The sequence below is a fragment of the Mercurialis annua genome, linkage group LG1-X (genome assembly GCF_937616625.2).
Source record: "Mercurialis annua linkage group LG1-X, ddMerAnnu1.2, whole genome shotgun sequence".
NCBI classification, from domain to species: Eukaryota; Viridiplantae; Streptophyta; class Magnoliopsida; order Malpighiales; family Euphorbiaceae; genus Mercurialis; species Mercurialis annua.
The window spans coordinates 71970875-71987531 of record NC_065570.1 but is presented as its reverse complement, the minus strand read 5'-3'; the positions used below and the strand labels follow the sequence as shown (position 1 = coordinate 71987531).

The 16657-nt window shown below is 35.6% G+C and overlaps 3 protein-coding genes across 4 annotated transcripts; 2 read left to right on the top strand and 1 right to left on the bottom strand.

Moving 5' to 3' along the window:
* The first annotated feature begins 1159 nt into the window (after positions 1–1159).
* Positions 1160–4575, top strand: LOC126680907 (protein ACCUMULATION AND REPLICATION OF CHLOROPLASTS 6, chloroplastic). Of its 2 annotated transcripts, XM_050376195.2 has the most exons (7): positions 1162–1580; positions 1663–1893; positions 1975–2199; positions 2364–2624; positions 2728–3670; positions 3884–4017; positions 4116–4575. In XM_050376195.2, exons 1-7 carry the CDS (start codon positions 1296–1298, stop codon positions 4401–4403), a joined length of 2367 nt encoding a protein of 788 aa, XP_050232152.1. In that variant the 5' UTR covers positions 1162–1295; the 3' UTR covers positions 4404–4575. The 2 variants fall into 2 exon arrangements, with proteins under 2 accessions (XP_050232161.1, XP_050232152.1); XM_050376204.2 differs by lacking the exon at positions 4116–4575 and having other exon boundaries at positions 1160–1580; positions 2728–3666.
* Positions 4576–4998: 423 nt separating this feature from the next.
* On the bottom strand, positions 4999–10364 carry LOC126680903 (kinesin-like protein KIN-7F). Its single transcript, XM_050376184.2, has 12 exons — positions 9706–10364; positions 9170–9259; positions 8977–9077; positions 8776–8889; positions 8578–8659; positions 8427–8494; positions 8267–8332; positions 8032–8156; positions 7596–7932; positions 6556–7482; positions 6163–6467; positions 4999–5613 (listed from the first exon to the last, which is right to left on the bottom strand). Exons 1-12 carry the CDS (start codon positions 9932–9934, stop codon positions 5286–5288), a joined length of 2772 nt encoding a protein of 923 aa, XP_050232141.1. The 5' UTR covers positions 9935–10364; the 3' UTR covers positions 4999–5285.
* A 3017-nt stretch (positions 10365–13381) lies between these two features.
* On the top strand, positions 13382–16382 carry LOC126655567 (uncharacterized TPR repeat-containing protein At1g05150-like). The gene has a single exon (XM_050349802.2). The coding sequence runs from the start codon at positions 13696–13698 to the stop codon at positions 16099–16101; it is 2406 nt and encodes an 801-aa protein (XP_050205759.1). The 5' UTR covers positions 13382–13695; the 3' UTR covers positions 16102–16382.
* Positions 16383–16657: the final 275 nt, after the last annotated feature.

The following is a 16657-nucleotide window of genomic DNA, read 5'->3' as shown; positions in this document are numbered from 1 at the left end:
GTTAATTGGGCATATTTCTTCCATATTATTGTCCATGGATGATGAAACATATTTCTTTCAACTTATTTATCATTGTTTAGGGAGTAGAAGTGACTCTGCAAATTGTTCTACTAATCACATCCTTCTTCTTTTTCTTATATCTGCGTGCTTCTTAATCTTGTTTTCAAATTGTGAAGTGAAGGACGGTTTTGGTGTTGGTTTACCGTTAATAAACTTTGAGTAAATTGTTGGTAAACTTGCTAAAAAAGTTATTTTGTATATATCATTAATAAATCGTTACTAACCAATAATTTTATTTGTAGTACATTATTAGTAAATATTGTGTTAACCGTTGGTATACTTATAATAATTTTTATTTGAATGTATCGTTAATAAATCATTAGTAACCAATAATTTTATTTTTAATATACTGTTAGTAAACGTTGGTTAACCGTTGATATACTTATAATAATTTTTATTTGAATGTATCGTTAATATTTGAATATTGTTGGTAAACTTTGAATTGTGTATTTTAAACAAACTTTACTTTTTCAAAAATTAATAAATTTAATTATAGTATACTGCTAGTTAACCGTGAGTAAACCGTTAATAAATTTATAGCTAATTAAATTGTAGTATAGCGTTAATAATTTTATTAGTAAACCTGAATTTTTCATTTAAAATATAAATTTTGTTTAGTATACCGTTAGTAACCAATTGGTTTACCAAATCGTATATTTGAGAATAGAAAAAGTATTGTTGAGAAAAAAAAAGTACAAACAGTATTTTTCAAAAACAAACTTTGACAAAGTATTTTTGAGAATATTTTACCCTATCATGGGTATTTATCAAAAAAACCCTAAATACTCTTGTTCATGGGCCGGGCCGGACCCTTTACTATGTGTTACATAAGTCGAAGTATGAGTCTAGTCTGGATGTTATATTTGTTACTCAAATCCGACCCTTACATTTTATATATACGACGTGTTCAGACCAGATTTGTTACGGATTTATATGAAAAAATGTGGAAGAATAAAAGTTACAGTTGGCCAATAAAGTAAAAAACTTTTTTCAGAATTGGGCCCGAGCTTAAAAAAAAGGCCTTAAGGAAACGGCCCGGACAGCCGGGCCGGATACGTATTCCATGAAGAAGTGGTAAAGAGGGAGAACATTTGAGCGCTTGAAGTGCAACAGATTGTTAGCATGAATTTAGATATTTATGTTACAGTAAAAAACAAGTTAGTAGACGAGTAGTGTTCAACCTGTTCCTGAGAGGTTTAAGCAAGCAAGAAAGCAGAATCTTTGAATTGAATGAAATGGAAGGCATGACGTACTTGGGCATCAGACCCTTAATCCCTTCCTCTCCGCCTCCTAAAAGATCTTCCAGGCCTACTTCCTCCCTCTCCGTCACTTGCTCCGCCACCAAATGGGCCGATCGCCTCCTCAGCGACTTCCACTTCTTCGCCACTAACGCTAACGACTCCTCCGACCTCCACCATTCTTCTTCCTCCACCACCACCACCGTCCTCGCTCCTCCCCCTCCTCCTCCCCCTCTTCCCCCTCCCGAACGCCTCGTTTCTATCCCCCTTAATTTCTATCAGGTATTTTAAAATTCAACTTAATTTTGTTTTTTTGTTTGTTTTCCAATGGACTATTAATCTGCCGTCTTGATTAAAAATTAAGGTATTAGGAGCAGAGGCGCATTTTCTTGGAGATGGTATAAAAAGAGCTTATGCAGCTAGGGTTTCTAAACCTCCTCACTCTGGTTTCAGTGAAGACACTTTGATTAGCCGTAGACACATTCTTCAAGCTGCTTGTGAAACCCTATCTAACTCCCAGTCTAGACGAGAATACAATCAAGCCCTTGTTGATGATGAGCTCGATACTATCATCACTCAAGTCCCCTTGGACAAGGTCAACTCATTTTCATTACTAATATTTAGAATACCATATAACTAATATTGATATTGGTTGCAATGGAAACTGTTTATGTAGGTTCCGGGGGCTCTCTGTGTATTGGAAGAAGCGGGAGAGACAGAGGAGGTTCTTATTATTGGAGAAAATTTGCTTAGAGAGAGACTGCCAAAGTCTTTCAAGCAAGATTTGGTTCTTGTTATGGCTCTTGCTTATGTCGAAGAATCGAGGAACGCTATGGCATTCACTCCGCCTGATTTTATTAGAGGCAGTGAGATGCTCGAAAGAGCACTCAAACTCTTGCAGGTATTCAATTACAAGTTAAATTTTATCCGTCATTCTGATAACACTTATGTTGGAACATTTTGTTGTTGCTTTGACGTTCTTGAGTAAATTATGTAATTTTAAGCTAATGAATTTAGTAAACTATGTTCTGGATACTCTTAGTAATTTCTTTTGATGTGATATAGGAGGAAGGTGCCAGCAGGCTTGCACCAGATTTACTTGAACAAATCGATGAGACTTTAGAGGAGATCAACCCTCGACGTGTCCTACATCTTCTGGCACTACCACTTGATGACATATACCAGATGAGGCGGGATGAGGGTCTTCGTGGAGTGCGCAATATACTATCCGCTGTTGGAAGAGGAGGAGCTGTACCTGTTGCGGGAGGATTTACCCGTGATGATTTCATGGAACAGGCCTTTTTACACATGACTGCTGCAGAGCAGGTACTGTGGATCGAGCTCTCTGTTATTTCCTTATCATGCTTAATGATTATTATGTAAGGTAATTTCCTTATTCTTTTCAATTTTCCATTTTCACCCATGAAAGATCAACCTATATCAAGCCATACCAAAAGATATTGTTCCTGAAGAATTTGAAGCTTGTAGAACAGCACTTGCCCTTGTTGCTCAAGCTTTTGTTGGTAAATCTCCTCGTCATATACCTCAGGCTGAAGCGCTATTTCATCAACTTCAACAGATTAAGTTAACAGGTCAATGGAGTGCTGACTCTGCTTATGCTCCCAAACAGTACCATGATATAGACTATGCTTTAGCCCTGGGTCTTTGTTCACTTCTTCTTGGGGATCTAGATGAGTGTCGCAGACAATTGGGCCTAGACAGTGATACTTCACCTTATAGAAATCCACCCTTTGTAGATTTTATGATGAAAAATTATCCGGATGATGATGACAATGATCTTCCCTTTCTTTGTAAACTGTTGGAGACTTGGTTAATGGAAGTGGTTCTTCCTAGATTTAGAGATACCAATAATATACAAGTTAAGCTTAGAGACTACTATGATGATCCTGCGGTCTTGAGATATTTAGAGAGTCAGGAACGAGGTGGCCTGGCTGCAGCAGCAGCCATTGTGAAGATCAAGGCTGAGAAGGCTACTACTGCTGTTATTGACCATGTTAAGGCTGGTGCAATTCAGGCATTGCAGAAGGTGTTTCCTATCAGCCAGAAGGGTACAAGATTAGAAAGTGGTGGCATGAATTATCCTTTTTCTTCTGTAGCAAATGAAGATTATCATGAATCACTTGATTCAGATGTCATAGCTGAAATTCCTGGAGAGCACAGTCATGCTGAAGTGAATGAAGAAGAATTGATTGCTAGTGAAAGGAAAGATGCTATTATTAAGTTCATGTCAACTGGTATCGCAATTGGACTGGTTACTTTGTTTAGCTTGAAATGTTTGCCTGTCAGGACTCGCTCCTCCATTCAGCGTAATAGTATCGCTCCGGCAATGGCCTCTGGCACCATCAATGTAGGTATGATTTAGTGCATCATTTCAACTACCTAGGATCAGCTATGTAAATCTTAATTTGCCCATTCAGCTTAACCGAGGCCATTTGTCTTGAAATAACTGTAGAGAATTTCTTTTCTTAGTCATGCCATGCTGTTACAGCGAGAAACTAGTTATTGTGCTTCCTTTAAGAATATGTCCTTCTAAAACTGCTTCATATTGGAATCCAACTTGGCAGTGTCTCCATTAGATGAATCTGTCGAGGAATTGCCCAGAATGGATGCAAGATATGCAGAGGATATAGTACACAAGTGGCAGAGCATTAAATCTCAGGCTTTTGGATCCGAACACGCTTTAGGAAAATTGCATGAGGTGAAACAGTTTTTGATTAATACTTGAAGAGTTTGTTTTAATGTAACGATTGACAGGATAACTGTCTTCAAATTTCTGATTTTGAGAACAATTTACAGGTTCTGGATGGTCAGATGTTAAAAACTTGGAAGGAGCGCGCTGCTGAAATAGCACAACTCGGTTGGGTATATGATTATACTCTACTGGACCTAACCATTGACAGTGTGATTGTCTCTGTAGATGGGCAACATGCTGTAGTGGAAGCAACTATAAAAGAGTCAGCTTCCTTAATTGATGCGGCTCAACCTGAGAATGATGCCTCAAACATCACAACTTACACAACGAGATATCAGATGTCTCGTTCCAATTCGGGATGGAAAATTACTGAAGGAGCAATAATGAAGTAAAAGAAGGTATCTTCATACTGTAAATGCTTTCTCTGTTTCTGTTATAATTTTTCATAATTTCATTGGGAGGCAACTTTTCTTTATCAACCTGTACTTGATTGTGTAATTAATTCTTTTTAACTGTTCCACTGCCACCTATCCAAAAATAACAAGTTCTCGAGGGTTTTGACCACTGGCCACCATGCTAGCTCAAAATATTGCCAATATGACGTGGATATCATTTTCCGAGTTGCAGTATCAAATTCACTTTTTTATTAAGAACCATTCATCTTATGGAAACCTCCTGCGTAATTATTGGTGTGTATTCGGTTCAAATTGAATTGAAATGAACTATTGATTATCCTCATTACTCAATTGATATTAGAAGACTTTCATATTTAAAAATTTAAATGAACTGATCTCATCGGCTTGGTTGATTTTTCCCGTTTGGTTTGGTTGGTAGTAAAAGTGAACCGAATTTTTTGTACTTCCAGAAAAATTATAATTTTGAATTGAGTGAAACTAAATTTATTGATTCGGTTTTAGCACACACCCATATGCATATTACACCCATATATATGCAGAGGCTAAAAAATGGTTTCCCATGAGGCAATGATTAACACTGACCCAATAAACTCTCCATCGTGCCTAAAGTTTCATTTATGGTTCCCTTCATTTACATTTTTGTAAAGTAGTAACATAAACGTATACAAAGACAAGGATCTAGATTTCATGCCTCAAGCAGCAGAATCAATGAATAAAAAATCTGCACATCGATTTATAATCCTAGATAAGACTCGAACATTCAACTATGCGAAGCTAGAATCCAACTCCTCTTTTAACTGGATTCTATTATATGAATTGAAAAAGAAAAAAAGAAGAAATTTGAGCAGCTCCAAAAACTTATATTAATGAAAGTGAAGACATATTGTCTCTCCAACCGGACGGTTTCTGATTTGTTGAGGGTGTTAAGAAACTGAGTCCAAACATTTCTTTGGGTGCATACCTTGGCTCTACATACCCGACCAACTTCACCACAAGCATAGAGCTTTCTTTCATATGTTTCCAGTCTTTTGTGTCTGTCCATAATCTGCGTACCAATTGTAGGCTCCTCTGCTTTGTTTCCAAGTCAATACCCCATCTTAGGTAAAGTTCATCTCTTTCCTTTTTTATGAACTTCCTTTGCAATTGCCTTGATAAATTTTCCCTTTCGCGATTCAAAGACTTCAAACTGTTATTGCCAAACATGAATGTTAGTTTTTCTTAAGCAGTTAGGCGAAAATGAAATTTGCTAATTGAATGAAACACATTGAACATGCGCCTTGATCAAGCATTTGCACCCAGGGTGTGCATTTGGTTCTAACTGAATTGAATTTTCAATATTTTTCAAAACCAAGCGGAATTTACGAGGATTTAAAAAATAGATCACGCGCCATGCTCAAGCATTTGCATTTAGGGGTGAGCATTCATTTTGAATCTAATAGAAATTTTGATATTTTTCAAAACCAATCGGAACATATGAGAATTCACAAAAATTCAAACTGAACCAAGCTGGTTTTTTCAGTTGGGTTCGTACCAAAACTTAACAAACTTTATATCTAGAATTGAACAAAACCAAAAATATGATATTTTTTTTAAATGTCGAACCAAATTGAATTTTTTCAGTTTGGTTTCGTTATATTGTTTGATTCGGGTTTCTGCACACCCTTATTTGCATGACTCTATGTGGAAACTGTTTCTTTATGTCATATGTAATGGAACAAAATTATAGAACTGCTACCTTGAGTTTAGTGAGACGATTTGAGTGTCTATTAATGCGTTAGTTCCACGGACGGATGTATCTTTCAGAAAGTAGAGTCTTCTGAGTTCTACCTCTAGATACACATTATCTGAAGGATCACCTTTGAATAGCAAGAAGAAGTAGCTTCTATGAACCAATGGAACATTGCATTTTGCCCATAGTTCAATTATCTTTCTCCTGTATCTTTCAAATTTTATTGATGGGTTAGAACGGTTTTGCCCACTGTTATTGCCCCTCCCAGCATTTCTCAACGACCCACCTATTCTAGTAGATGCTTCTGCAACCTGCAAAAACCATATGAACTTAAAAACATAATAATAGAGATTGTTATTTGTGTGTGAAAGAGAGAGAGAATGAAATATGCTTTCTTACCGGAACATCACCAGTTTGCGCCTCTGGCTGAAATTCAGCAATCGTATTTGCTCCTGCTGCCAAATCAAGCACGGTGGTAGTGTCATCTACTTCTATATCTATCTCTTTGATGGTCACTTCTTCTGCACTACGGGTGGAATTTTGAGAGTCTGTCCTAAATATTTTTCCAGTTCGGACACCATGCTCTAATTCAGGAAGCTTTTGCTCACCGTCTTCTGGTCTTTCAACAGAGTCTTCACCGGATGAAGCAGGAGGACCAGGTAATATTTTCTCGTTTTCTTCTTCTTTTTCATACCAAAAAGCTGATGGAATAGTCATAATAACTGATCTCCTACTTATGCTTCTAGCCCATTTCAAGGATTTAGAGGTAGATGCACCTCTTTCACTGGAAGGAAGAGATTCTTCTAAGCGGCCTACTGTCTCGTGTAATTCCTGAATTTTTCGTTTTACGCCATCATGGTAGTTATATGAATCGCCGTTACTCGATTCTCTCTTCTCTTTTTGCGTTGACAGTAATGCATCTCCATTTTTCTCGTCTCTTGTGGCCAATTTTTCTTCTGTTTTCCTGTTTATGCTGACTTCATCCGTTTCGATGCATCTAACTTCTTTGCAGACATCTTCATTGTTTATCTGAGCATTAGTTTCCCAATCAGCCCCCGAAAACTTTGCGGTACTGTTATTTAGTGGAAAATTATCTGCAGGATCTGGAATCTGTAGGATTTTCCTGGTTGGATTAAGCACACTGTGTTCATCAAAAATCTTAAACGTTCTGGTTCTTGCGAGAACTGTAACCGGGCGAAGGGGATTGATCACTTCTGATGACTCTGGCGCTACAATTTTATCGTCCCCAGCTGATCTCAGAAAACCCTCAACCTGAGATTGAGCAAGATCACGCTGCCAAGTCAATTCTTTTATCTCTTTATCCATCTGCATTGTTTTCACAAAAAGAAAATACCGTGTGAGCATTAAGTATCAAGAAATTACTAGTCAACACTTGGCGCACACATATTGAATACTATGAAAGTAGTAGGAGCATGCACCTTCGCAATTACAGCGTCTTTCTCTCTCAATAATGCAGCAGCATCACCTGTGCTAGAAATCGATCCCGTGCTCTTTAGCCGACCCTCAAGCCTTGCTACTTCTTTTCGCAATTGCTTTACTAACGCCTTATCAGACATCATAACGTTGACATGCGCATTAGTAACTACCTCGGTTGCACAACTTGCAAACAATAGGGTGTTCCTTGATTGCTCCACATGACTGGGTGAGGGGCTTATTGTGCAGACAATGGCAGTTTTCGCATTACCTCCTAAGGAGTTCTGCAGTATGCGTGTCAGCTTAGAGTCTCTGTAAGGTATGTGTCCATTTCTTCCGTTACTGCATCAGTCATGGTATTATGCCATATAACTTAGATCTACGGAATCAAATTCAAGAAATATGACAACTTAAATTTTCTGCCAGTAAATATTTCCCCACCTCAGTTTGCGTATTACAGTTCCGAGGGTCAATAAGCTGCGATTTATGTGGGAACCTTCTTTTAATCTTGTACCAGCTGTTAATGCCTGCGAAGCACGCTCACTTCCAGCAAGATCTACAAAATTCTGTGAGACAATATAAACTTAAGTTCTCCTTCTATGTATTGAAAAAAAAAGTAAAATTCCAATAAACTACTTAAGAAAAAAATTCTAATATTATAGCTGTTACTTTGTACCAGTGTGGAAATGAGAATGCTTGTATTTCCAGTGCCTGAATATTCACGAGCGGAGCTTTCTATTGTCTGGGAGATATCACCATTTAAACATGCATCATACAATTAAGGAAAAAAGTAAGCAACAATAACTAATTAAAGAAACGAGAAGCATACTGCATACCAGTCTTATAATTTGATGAGATCTGGAGCTGTTCTCATTCATAGAGGTCTCTCCTATTTGCCTTTGAGCTGCAATGATTCAAACACATTAGACTCATTCAGTAATTACAAAACAGATACATACAGGTGTATGAAGATCTTGATACCATTACCTTCACATATGGACAGGAGCTCCTCTAGATGGTTCCAATCTATAAGTGTCTCCTCTATAAGCCTCTCGACGAAAGTCCCTTTCTGTATAAAAAGCATTGTTTCAACAAAGTACTAATTTTTGCATTTCGTTTTCGGAAAAAGGGTATGCTTTGCATAAAGATTGAGATGTGGAAATGACAAAAGTTAACCATTTTCACCTCTGGATCATCCAAGATTCTAAGTGGAGTACAATAAGCGCTTAGAAGGTCTCTAACTACTTCATTATAAATCTCCATGGCAGAGAACTTCAGCACGAAATCTCTTTCAGTATGCTGTGTATATATAACAAAAAGAAAAAGAACTCCTTAACTATCATAACCTGGTGACAAAAGCAAACTTTTCACAGTAAAAAAAAATACCTTGTCCATATACTCATAAATATCAGCAACTGCATACTCAGTAATTCCACTCATGGTAAATGTCTTTCCACTGCTTGTTTGTCCATATGCAAATATAGTAGCTGGAGACATTTTTGGCAGTGAAAGGAATATTAACCAAAACTACAATATAATTAGGTAGGTTTAGAAGAGAAGATCATAAAAAATTACTCACCATTAATGCCACTAACTGCTGCAAGAGCAATTTCCTTAGCTCCTTCCTCATAGACCTGCTTTGTGGGACATTCACTTCCAAATACTCTGTCTATAGAAAACCATAAAAGAAAAGGCATTCAAAATGGATGATTGTTAATATGTTTTGATAATCAAAAACAAGTTAATTGAACCATGGAAAATTAACTAATAGAAAGAAGATTTTTTCTTTAACGAGGATTCACTCCCCCTAGGATCACACTTAAATTTCGGTAAGTGGACCGCCCACATGCCTGGCAAATCCGGGCTATAATAGCTAGCAGTCCAGTCTCAACCGCTCCATATTTATTTAAAAAGGGCATGGCCGGGGTTTGAACCCGCGACCATGGCGCACAGATGGCTGAGGATTAATAAACTATACCATCCAATTATGAAAATCAGAAACCTCAATCAACAATCTTACAGGAACTATCATTCTCAATCCAAATTACAAAACAAACATCTAAGACATGAAAGAATCAACAAAATAAAAGCAATTCGAGAAATAATTAAAATTACCGAAGGTATAAGCAGTGGGCAGCATAGAGCGATCAGGCATGTTAGTCTTGAAAATAATGGTGTTATTGTTAATACATTCCCAATCACAAACCTCATTTCTCGCAATTTCCCTCTCATTCAAAGGTCTCATCCTCACCGACACAAATATTTTCTCCTCCTGCTGATTCTCATCGTAATTATCATAACCTAACTCATCTCCGCCTCCCATCGATGACGAAACCATACTCATGATCCTCTCTTCTCTTTCCTTTATGCTTATTTTATGATTTGTTTTTTCTCAAAAATGATCATAAAAATTGCATTCAATTGCGGATTTTTTTGAATTCGCCCTCAGAAAAATAACTTAGGAGTCGAATTAATTTTCTATTCGATCTCGGGATTTTTCTTGGAGGTTTGAAAGAGAAGGAACGTAAAAAAGATTGAGCCAAACAAAGGGTGAGATTTGGCTATAAATCGTTTTCCGTTGCGAGAAAGGAGAAAAGAGAACGAAAACAAAACGGAAATTATGTCTATCTAATTCTCCTTCTCTTTCTCCTTCTCCAGCTCTCTCTCTCTCTACCTGCCTTTGATTCGTTACAGGGATTATGAACTAACAATATAACCGCCATCTCTAACAGAATATTTCTATTAACTTGCAATTTTAGACTCCACGATTTTCCCGCGCATTTCCGCTTTCATCAATACATGGATGCAACAACATTAAATTATTGTTGGAGTTGAATTGTTAATGATCATTTGAGCAAATTACTATGAAGTCCCTCATCTTTATGTATGTTATAATTCACTCTATTCCTCCTATTTAAAAATCAAGCAATATGATCTTTTATTTTTATTTTCATTAACAGTTTAGTTCCTCCCTCTATTTTTAGTGTCAGCTAACCGAACGGCTTAATTTGAAAAAATTAAATTTTGATTTAATCCTTAAAATTATTTTTTGATACAAATATAAATAAAAATTACTATTAATTTATGAAACTCAATGACTTAATAGATTTATTTTATTTTATTTTAGCGTTATTTTTGTTAAACTAATATCGTTTTTGGCCGTGTGAATGACCAAAATGATACCATATAAGCACTTAAACTATATATGCCATAAAATGAAAGGTTAGAATATATGGTATCACGTCTTTTAAACTGTGCTTAAATCAAAAAAATGTGTGAAAGATGGAATATATAGTAACAATAGTAATAAGAAAAACATTCATAATTTTAACTTGCTTATTTGAATTTAATACATTCATTAATTGATACATTTTAAAATGTTAAACTATAAATCATAAGTTATTTATTAATAAAATATGAATGAATTGTTGCCTTTCAAAAATCAACTAGAAAAATATTTATAATTTTTATTTATTTATTGTTAAATAATATTAGTAAACTTAAATTTAGTTTTGTTTCTTAAGTATAGCTAATAAAAAACTTAACAATAAATAAAAAATGTTATAATATTTATATAAATTTATGAGACCATAACTTTTAATGCTTAAATTATTATAAAATAAAAATATTAGTTCAACAAAACATAAAGACCAACTTTTTTAGGTCAATTGATCCTAAAAGGGTCGACATTTAGCGAAAGTTCTTACGCCAATTAATGTTTCTGTCATGGCTCAACTCGCATCATATTGATGTAGATAAAACAGGGAATATTTTTACGTAGACTCAGTCTATCACATCATCGGGCCAATTATATTATAACACCTCATAAAATGAAGGTTTTTTTATAATTTTCTTTGTTATTTGTATACATTTTTGAATAGGCTTATCCCCTTAAAATCCCCCCACCTTTTACCCTCAATTCATTTGCACCTTCACGTTGTAAAACCACCAAATATATCCAAATTATGACCTTTCACTTTCAATTACACCCTCAAATATTAAATTAATCTCTTTTCACTTAAAAAATGTTCAAATTAATACTTTAAATTTTAGCATATATTTTAAAATAGGACTTAATATTTTATTTAAAACAAAAATAAATCTATTTTTTTAAGTGAAAAGAAATCAATTTAATGTTTGAGGGTGCAATTGAAAGTGAAAGGTCGTAGTTTGTTACTAGGGGTGGGCATGGACCGGTTAACCGGTCCATGAGGGTAATTTGTAAACCGGTCCATTGTAATATGGTTTTTAAAATTAAAAACCTAAACCTAAAATTTTAAACGGTTAACCGATAAATTGGTTAACCATAAAAAACGGTTCGGTTTTTCGGTTTTGCGGTTTTTAACCATATAACCATTAGAAAAATTAAAGACAAAAAAAGATATATTTTTAATTCTATTTGATTTTTTAGCAAACAAAAAAAAAACTATAGAAATTCAAATTATATTAAAAAAATATAAATCTAAACTATCTTATAAATAGTTAAGTCAATGCAAATATTTAAAACTATTATTATTTACAAATAATTTATGAGTAATATTAAAGCTAGGTTTGTATTTTTTGAATTGTTTGTAGTGTTGTTCACGTCTACTTTCTACTATTTATAGACTTAAATATTCCTATTTTTGTTAAGTAAATATTTTAATAAGGAAAACAAATTTCTTTTACAATATTTTCATATATAAAATCTCGTAAAATATATAAATATTCCTAAATAAAATATATGTCAATATATTTTTATATTTAGATTTTATTGTGTATATTATAAAATCAATATTATTTTATAGATCATAAAATATATCTTATTAATTATTAAAAATATATGAATATATATATATAAACCGGTTAACCGGTTAACCACGGTTTTTAAAAATCCAAAACCTAAACCTAAACCATTAACCATGAAAACTAAAAATCAAAATCTAAACCTAAACCGTTGGACCGGTTAACCACATTTTCCGGTTCGGTTTTCCGGTTTCGGTTCGGTTAATCGGTTTGACCGGTTTTTTTGCCCACCCCTATTTGTTACTCCCTCCGGTCCATAATATTTGTCGCATTTAGCTTTGACACAAGAATTAAGAAAACAATTAATATGTCTTAATTTGTAAACACTTTTACTAAGTTAACCCTACATTAAAACTTATTTACATTTATAACTACCATTTTCATTTGTTTATTGTATTCTTTCAATGAATTAATGGGAGGCAAATATGGAAAAATAGCAATTAATGCTCTTTTGATATTATAACATGACAAATATTATGAACCAAAAAAAATTCTCAAATGCGACAAATATTATGAACCGGAGGAAGTATTATTTAACTCAATTCATAATATACATGTGTGTGTATATTCATATCACTTTTATCATGTAATTTTTATTAATTTATTATGTTAGTGGTTTAATCAATAAATCCTTGAACTATTTAATTAACAAATCGAATTTCTTTGATGGAATCTTTAACAAGCCAACGGCAACCATAATAAGTAAAAGAAACAAACTATAAAACCTATAACTCAATTTTGCAAAAATTATACATTATAGTATGAAATCTTAATCAATACAGTTTTTATAGTTTATCCTTTTCATTTTTTTTATCTGTTAGTTAATTTTAAAATATACAAACATTTATTTTATCTTTATAGAATTGAAAATTTTAATGAATTACTATTTCTTTATTTTATCACCTATTACTTTCAATTAATAATATTTGATACTTATAGATATAAAATGAAAATACAGATAATAACAAAATCAAAATAAGAGTACAACTGTATAACAGTCCCGGTCCTTCTAAAAGACATCAACGATGCGACACTAAATTAAAGAGTGTCGCAGTACGCTAACTTTATTTCCCCATCGCCACTCATTTCTCCCTACCTAAAACGACAACAAATTCAGCAGCTTTACAAAAACTATTTTTTTTAATTAATTTTCCTTGTTCCCTTAATTCCAATGAAGAACAACTAACTGTTTCCTGCAAATTCAAATTCATTTCGATTCGATTCAGTTCCTCCAATATCGACTCCGTGATTCACATTTTCGCCATCATTTTGTTTTTCACAATTTTGTGAAACCCTAACCCTAAAACATAAAGTGCCACAATGACGACCAGAGGGAGTAGATCAGAGAAAGTGAAGCGAATTTTTCAAAAATTCGACGCCAACAAAGACGGTGGTCTCAATAGAGAAGAAATGGCCGCGTTAGTTGTTGCCGTTAACCCTAGGGTTAAATTTAGCGATGAGCAAATTAGCGCAATTCTCGACGAGGTTTTCCGCACTTACGGCGAGTTTATTGACGGAGAGAAAGGTTTAACGTTTGATGGCTTATTACGTACTTATGACGACGGTGCCGGTGACGTGGACCGTGACTTTGACGCGCTTGAGCTTGAGCTTAATGTAGATGATGGTAATGATACTAATAAGGGGATATCGGCGGCATCTGAAGCGTCGTCGTCTTTGATTATAGATGAGAGGAACATAGAATCTCAGAAAAAGCAAAGAACTGCAGCTTGGGCTGTTTCTCCTAACCATGGGATTGTGTTTGATGACACGTGGAAGATTGTAGATGATTTAGAGATTTTGGTGAAGAGATTGAAATCTAAGCAAGCTAAAGATGGTAAAGTGAAAGGGGACAACTTCGATGCCTATTCTGATGCTGGCTGGTCGAGGGAATTGGGACCCTCTACGGAGATCTCGGATAAACGCGTATTTTGGGAAGAATCCGGGCATGATTATGCAGCTTTTGTCAAGGAATTAGGTGTTTTGAGGAGTAGAGCTGACGGGGCCAGGTCGAGAGAGGAGGCATTTGATGGGCATATGGCAATTGGTAGGGTTTTGTATGAGCATCAATTGTTTAAGGAGGCATTGGTGAGCTTTAAACGAGCTTGTGAGTTGCAGCCTATTGATGTTAGGCCGCATTTTAGAGCTGGGAATTGCTTGTATGTACTTGGGAGGTTTAAGGAAGCTAAAGAGGAGTTCTTGTTGGCGTTGGAGGCAGCTGAGGCAGGTGGCAATCAGTGGGCTTATTTACTTCCTCAGATATATGTTAATCTCGGTATTGCTTTGGAAGGTGAAGGTATGGTTTTAAGTGCTTGTGAATATTATAGAGAAGCTGCTATTCTTTGTCCAACTCATTTTAGAGCTCTTAAACTATTGGGTAGTGCCCTTTTTGGAGTAGGGGAGTATATGGCGGCTGTTAAAGCCTTGGAAGAGGCTATTTTTATGAAACCGGATTATGCTGATGCACACTGTGATCTGGCTTCTGCTTTGCATGCCATGGGCGAAGATGAGAAGGCTATTGAAGTTTTTCAAAAGGCTATAGATTTGAAGCCTGGTCATGTTGATGCTTTGTATAATTTGGGTGGGCTTTATATGGACTTGGGTAGGTTTCCTAGAGCTTCCGAGATGTATGCTAGGGTGTTAGCTGTGTGGCCGAATCACTGGCGCGCGCAGCTTAATAAAGCTGTCTCATTGTTGGGGGCTGGTGAAACCGAGGAAGCAAAGAAAGCTTTGAAGGACGCTTTAAAGATGACAAATAGGGTTGAGTTGCATGATGCAATATCACATTTGAAGCAGCTGCAGAAGAAGAAAGTCAAGGGTAATGGAGGTGCAAATGGGGAGGGAGCTTTTGTAGTTGTGGAACTCTCAAAGTTTAAGACAACAAGTGAAAAAACTTCCATGAGGCAGGACTTAGCCAGTGCTCTTCAAATCAGGGCTTTTCAGAGAATTACCAGGTTGAGTCGTTGTGATGTGGAGCTGTTGAAGAAGGAAATGAATGAAAAGGATGTACCTGTGTCTTACTCTGGTGGTGGTGTTCCAGAGAAATCCATACGGAAACCTAATTTGGAGGAAATTCTCCGGAGATTACTTAGCTTCCTGAAGCCTGATACATTTCAGGGAGCTGTTAAGGCAATAAATGAGAGGATTCTATCTGTTTTGGATGAGACAGGCTCAGGCAGGGTAGACTTGGGCATGTTTTATGCTGTTCTTGCACCTCTTTGTAGCGGAAGTCCTGACAAGAGGAAAAGGGTTGCTTTTGATGCACTTTTGTGGCGTCCTGCGGCTGAAGGTAGTTCTCAGGTTAAAAAAGTTGATGCCGTTCGGTATATAAAATGGCTGAGGGCTATTTTTATTCCCTCCCATGGAGTTAGCGAAATGTTAGAAGTTCACGGAGAAGCAGATTCTTCAATGGTGTCTTTTAATGATTTTCTTGTGATGTTTGATGATCCGGATTGGGGTTTTGGTATATTGTCAACTCTAATAAAGCTAGAAACTGGAGATAGGAACCGCCATGGAAATCGGGTCTGCTCAGTTTGCCGGTACCCAATCATTGGATCACGCTTTAAGGAGATGAAATCTCATTTTAGTTTATGCAATCAGTGCTACAGTGAAGGAAAGGTGCCACCAGCATTTAAACAGGATGAGTACAAATTCAAAGAGTACGGAAATGAGTCTGAAGCTGTGAAAGATAAGTGCATGTGTTTTACGTTGCAATCTCATAATGATTGAAAGCACATTAACTTAAAAGGTTTCTTGTTGAATTTGTATTATTCTGTCTGCTTATTGTAGCATTGTGTGAATTATTTCAGTGGGCATCCCATCTTGTGTATGATAAGTCATTTTGAGTGATGTCCTAGATATCCTTTTTCTCACTAGGTTTATTGATCCTTTCTTGTTTTTTCATCTTGTGTATTACATTGCCTTTGTTCTGGTGCCTTCGGGTTTAGTGTTATGTTTGCCTGATTGCCTGTATATTGAAAACATTCTGTGCCTATTTTTGATTGCTTGAACTTTGATGACTGAAGTTGTTAGTGGAGTAATAAATTCCTTGTTATTGCAGCTTATTTGGGCATTCATAGAATCATAGCCACATTGTTAGGAACTTCTTCGATTTCGGGATTTAATACGTAGGAAAACAAGCAGAAGTTGATTGCGAGTCGTATAAGTTGTTGATCGGTGCTGTAGGCTGTGAAACTGAAACTAAATAGATAAGTAACCTATTAATCACATCATTTTCTGTCGGGTTATCTTAGAGCTGTCATAAATCATAGTGTATGGCTATTGT